Here is a 6,160-nt window from a genome sequence, read left to right as displayed (position 1 = left end):
TGTTATAATAATGACTGGAATTGTAAAATTTCAATCATTAATATTAATTAATTAGAATTAAATTATTGATATTAATTATAAATCTTTTAATTTTAATTGATTAATAACGTTCATAATTCTATATAAAATTATATAAAATGTAATATTTAGAAGTAATTTCATGATAAATTTTGCTTAATTTTAATTCATTGATTTATTCAATTACAATAAATTTTTATTAAAAACGAAAAGTTTTGATCGATTAATCCTACTTCGACTATTTTTAGAGTAAATAAAAAATGAATATTGAAAAAATTAAACCTAGTTTTGTTATTTATTTAGCTATTTTTAGATAATAAAAAAAAAAGCTATCGTGTACTGTACCATTCGTTCGTACGTTCATCCCATCTTCGTCTATCCCCTTTCCTATTGATATCTGTAAAAAAATAAAAGAACTGAGCAAGTGAAGCTCTGTATTAGACAGTCTCCTCGCATAGTTACGCATCAAATGAGACATTTTCTTCAATTCTAAATAAATAAAATTTCCACATTCTCTTACAATTTCCGATAAAGGTAGAATTTTGAAGTTATTCTGTCTCTTCTTTCTTAAAAGAGCTAATTAGTGACTAAAAAACATTATTAGACTACTTTTAAAGATGAATTTTTTCAATTATGAAGACTGTTATCTTCTTGATACGTAGACCTAGATTGTTCTGGTCATTATCATTTAAAACTGTTTGTTCTTTCTGTTTATACGAAATTGTGACTCCTATTTTTATTCTGCAATTAAAAGCAAAAAAGGGGGTGGAAAAGGTTAACAATCATCGACATTGACTGTAGAGTAATATTTTAAAAAATGAATCGTCATAAACCTTCCGCTAGATGGCGTAGGTGCGTTGTGACGGCGGTAGTGTGCGGCTAGTAGTGTGACGTTCAAGACTAGTCAAAGCGGAGACCATCCAGTTTTTTGCTTTTTTTCTATTGACATTCCCTTGGTGGTCCCTCTCGGCTGCGTTTTAATTGGTGTAGAATCGCCCTATTTACATATCCTTTTTTTTTTGTCCTGTTATATGCCACAGCTATTTGATCGTCGTTCATTATAAATAAAAACTTTTTAATTTAGTCTCATTGTTTAATAAAATAATAGAAAATACTGACTTTCCATTTAAATGCCAGTTTTTATGTCTATTAGAAAATGTCTATATAAACAGTTTAAGCATTAATATAATATAATTTATTAAGCCATAGGTAATTAAAAATAAAGGTTGTATTACTGTATACATATATATATATATATATATATATACTTCTCATATGCGCTTTGCAATTGAGAGTACAAATAATTTACAAATTTACAGTCAAAATAATCATAATCCTGGTTAAAATATTAGCTTAAAAATGTTATAGATGCAGGTTTGTTTGTTTAAATGTTTTTTTAAGGGTATAGCTCTTCTAGGATAATTTCATTACTTATATTCTCTTCCTGGATAGATTTTTCATGAATATCTCGTCAACAAATGTGGAAATGATGAAAAGAATAAGGAATGAGAACTAACTTCCATAAAATAAAATTGGCATTTTTTTGACACATTCACAGACAAATAAACCTGTAAAATTTATCATTTCCAAATAATTTCTCGTTAAAAAGTTCCTAGAAAGTAAAAAAAAAAACCAGGAAAATAAGCTGTATGAACATCAAAGGAGAGAGTGAAAATCTCTCCAATCTCGCTCATGTTTGGTAGTTCAAATCTCATAAAGAGGAGATTAATTATCTTTTCTTAAAATAAATTCAATTTATATTCAACATTGATGATCTGTAACATTTTTACATTTATAAAAAGAAGTGAACTTACGCGTTTACTACTTTAGATAAGCTGTAATTCGATATAAAGAACATGATTATAATTATTGTTAGAAAAAAAAAATTAATAATAATTAAATTTTTCAGATTTTTAGGTAATTTTTCATAAATGAAGTGTTATCTTTATGGCAGTAAAGTCTCATGGAAGCAGAATCGAATCTAAATCGAGCCGGTGACAAAGACACGCGACAATATAAAGGAAATGCGGTGGCAGAAGAGGAACTGAAGCCACTTTTCAATTCTACTGTGCGTAGTTATGTTATATGCAAGAAGTTATTTTAATATTTTATCAAATTATGACACTTTATACAACTATTAGGCAAATCCAAACGAAGGAAAACCGGTAGAACGAATCGCTGCATCCGAAATCAATTCTCAACAAGACTCTCCTCGACTCTTACTTCGACGAAATGATGGTAATTTAGCCCTTTCGATTCGTGCTCACTCGCCCAATTCCAGGTGAATATTCTTTGAAATTACTGCAGAAAACGGATCCATTATTTTGTGATATATTAAATCTGTTGAAGCTTTTTTTTTTCTTTTTTAACTTTTTGTATAAATGATGTACTGCGATTTTCTTTATTTCAGCCCCGTGCAAAGACGTCATAAGAATCCCGAGGCAAAAGGTAGGGAAAGACTTATATAAAAGTGCTAGAATTACATATATCCTACGTCATCAGTGATAATAATCATACGTTTTCACTTTAATGATGATGGATAAGACTGGTTTCGTCATAATAGACGGTTGCTATTTTCTTCGAACTGATTTTAATCGAAAAGTATCAAAAAATTTAGGATAAATGTTTATTCTCTTGGTAGAAAAGTCGAATAAATAATTAAGAAATTTGTTTAAATTAAGAAAAATTAATACATTAATATAGGCCTATATTCTGTTTAAAAATTTTTTATTTTACTGTAAATTCTAAGCGCATCTTGCTTAATTAGGCCTATAAACAAAACAAAATTCGATTTATGTACTATATTTTTTATGTCGTAAAAATCAAAATACACAAATTAAAATTAAAATATTTCATAACTTCTTTTGCTTCTTATATTACATGTATTATTGTTATTATTTTCTTATTATAGCACTTATATACTCAAGCATTCTGAAATGCTTGTTCACTGTTCAGTGTTGCTGTGCAATTATCTAAGAAGCTTGAGTGTAACAAGCGAAAGTACTTAATAAATAATTTTTCTTCTAATTTCTGTATCGTCTGTTATATAAAATTCATTTATAAAACTTGTCCGAATCCTTTTAAAAATTAAATTTTAATGAATGCAATTAGTTTTCTCGAGAATTTTTCAGTTTTCTTATAAATATTTTTATAATTAATTTCTTAAGTGACATAAATTGCATAGGCTTACATATATAATCAAAATTCCAAAATCCATTCACCCACTGGCCATGGGCGAGTTATCTAAAACAGGTGAATGAATTTTTATCTCGTTCTAAATGCATTCCGGAATAATTACATTACTTCTATTTTTTCACATGATTACATCAGTGGCATGTGGTTAAATCCATGTAAATAAAAGTAAAATTGTATTTCTGTATAATTATATTTACAGTGTTATAAGTAAATGTATTATTTTTATTTTCTTATCATAGTACTTAACATTGAATTTTTAAAATATCTCCTGTAAAAATGTTTTAAGTAAATGTTTAATCATATTTTTATAATACTGTATAAGATAAATAGCCCTATGTTAGAAACTAGTACATAATTTTAAAATGAAAAAAATTTTTAAGCTATCTTCCAATAATAAATTTGAAATATTTTATTATTATAATTCTTATCAAAAATATATATTTTTTAAGTATTTCTTTTAATAAACGAATAAATAATATTTGAAAAATTCCTAATTATTCCTTCTTATTTAGTGTTTTATATATTAAATTAGTTTCATATTTTAAAATATTATAAAATAAATCTTTTTTTGAGTTAATAGAAGACGAAATATCCAATAATAGGATAGACAATGTTTCCATCAACTTGAGTGACTCTCAGATTTTATTTAATCACGAACAACCGTCATCTCCTTCGAAATCTCCTTCACCCGAAAGACCTAACCTTCGACCCAGAAGAAATATGAGTGATGTCACAATAGAACTTAGTTCTATTAAATCAAATACACCAGTCCCCTCTCTCAACGAAGGAAAAGACGACGACGAACAAATTCTAGAAACAGTAAGTGAAATTACACTTAAACAAGTATAGAGACGATGGACGAAGTAATATAAATTACAGTAAACCTTCGGTTTAACGGACTAATTGGGGAAGGGAGTTTCTACTATTGCGTTAAATCGAATGTATTTTGAAAACATATAGGCCTATTAATAACAAACTTGATTATAATATACTTTACTGGTTATAATTAAGTAATTTATTGACCTAACCTCTTTTAACGTATTCTATTGACAAATAAAGAAAAGATTCAAGAGTTATTTCCTTTCTAGAGTTAGGGAAAGTTCATTAAATCGGTGTCTATTAAATCGAAGGCTTACTGTACTTTAATAATTTTCTTTTAATAAACATTACGTTAAAATATTTATATATTTATAAATGTCAAAACAAATGATATATCTTTTTCTAATTTCTAGTTAAGGGTAGTGATAAGAAAATGTACGAACCCAGAAGCCAGCAAAAGACCAACTTCGGACGAAATCGGCAATCTCTTTAATTCCTTCCTCAAATGACCATCGACTATATTTATATTGTTTCTCTTCTCGTCAGGAATGAAGATATTGTCTCTTCATTATTCATTTTCTTCATACGTGACAATAAAACTTCGTCATTGAACAAAGTTCGATAAACCTTTTATATAAACAACGACTGTAAATTTAAAATAACAGACTTAGATTTATTTCTTAACTGAAATAAACGCTTTTATAGAATAAAATATTATAGATAAAAACCGCTCCAAAACTGTAATATAATGTTAATTAATTAAGAATATCCTCATTGGAAACAATGAAACATATTTAAGTTACTAAATAATTTTATACAAAAAAATTATGTAAATAAACTCTAAAAGATTGAAATTTTAATTAAACTCCAAGTCGTTTTTTTCTATTGAAAGTACTGTAACGTATCTCAAATACAATTATTTTAAATGAAACAATAACTGTAATTCTTTTGATTAATATTTTCATGCACATGTAAAGGTCAATATAACATGCAGAAATACTTTATTCATGAAGTTTCTTTCCTTTCTTCCTACAAAAAAAAAAAAAAAAAAAACATTTCAGTCATAAATAATCTATTTTAAAAAATAGAAAACATTTACAGCATGTTAGATTTTTACAATAAATTCTAGCAAACGTATTTTTGGATAATACAGATAATAGAATAGGATATAATAGAATACAAGTATACTGTATATAATAGAAATACAATATTTGCTTTCAAAATCGTCCAAACTACATTGTCTACAATATAATTTTAGTACAACTTCCCTTAAGTTTCCATTTCTCTACTCTTAAAATTCTTTACATTTAACGAGAAAAGTCACATTTGTCAAGTCCATATGATCTATTAACTTCAATCAAAACAAACAATAAATTAAATAACTGATCTTTTTATCATCAGCTACTAAAATTCTAAACTTCTCCGAAGATCTTTTTACATTATTTTATTATAATTTTTATGAATAAAACAAAATATATTAAATAGTCTCCTTCCTTGTTTTTTAAGAGAACGCTCAGTTGCCTATTTTTTACTTGTCCTTCTAATCATGTACTAGCTCCGTTAATGTTAGACGTATAAAACTTACTAAGCATATAAAAATCACATTTTTATAAAAATTTATACGAAAAGATACGTTTTAATTACGAAGGTTATTCTTTATGTAAAATGCTATCCTATCTGCCGTTTAACTACAATCAAAAAATGTGTAAATTCTTTACATTGAAATAAATTAAATGATTTTAAACGAATTTAGAGAAAATTTGAGTTAGAAATACGCATTTTCTCTATAACTATAACCGTTATAAATATTTTTGCTATTTTATAGAGTTAAATTTCAACCATTTCAACTTTTGTTACGCAAAGTAACGGACGAGTATTGTATAGCCTCTATTCTAACTCTGATATTTACTGGTAGAATCAAATAAAACTTTTATGAATGTAATATAAAATATTCCAATGCATACTTACAATTGCCGTTAGAATGAAAATTTTTAAAAATTCCATTCTTATAAAGACATTTTCTTGTTCAATCTTTAAAGATACGTTTTTATTAGATTTAGAAAGTAGTCCGAACCCCAGCAAAGGTTTATATAATGGCGCCTAGAGAACAAATATAAAACTATATTTC

The 6,160-nt window shown here is 26.5% G+C and overlaps 1 protein-coding gene across 1 annotated transcript; it reads left to right on the top strand.

The window, feature by feature from the left end:
- The first annotated feature begins 1,933 nt into the window (after positions 1-1,933).
- On the top strand, positions 1,934-4,892 carry LOC111633964. The gene is made up of 5 exons (XM_023378622.1): positions 1,934-2,086; positions 2,160-2,299; positions 2,429-2,466; positions 3,794-4,032; positions 4,446-4,892. The coding sequence occupies exons 1-5, from the start codon at positions 1,982-1,984 to the stop codon at positions 4,539-4,541; spliced, it is 618 nt and encodes a 205-aa protein (XP_023234390.1). The 5' UTR covers positions 1,934-1,981; the 3' UTR covers positions 4,542-4,892.
- The last annotated feature ends 1,268 nt before the right edge of the window (positions 4,893-6,160 follow it).

The sequence above is a fragment of the Centruroides sculpturatus genome, unplaced genomic scaffold (genome assembly GCF_000671375.1).
Source record: "Centruroides sculpturatus isolate CEXI.00-Female unplaced genomic scaffold, Cexi_2.0 scaffold662, whole genome shotgun sequence".
Lineage (NCBI taxonomy): Eukaryota > Metazoa > Arthropoda > Arachnida > Scorpiones > Buthidae > Centruroides > Centruroides sculpturatus.
The sequence above is the reverse complement of the archived record's forward strand: the minus strand, read 5'-3'. Positions and strand labels throughout refer to the sequence as shown.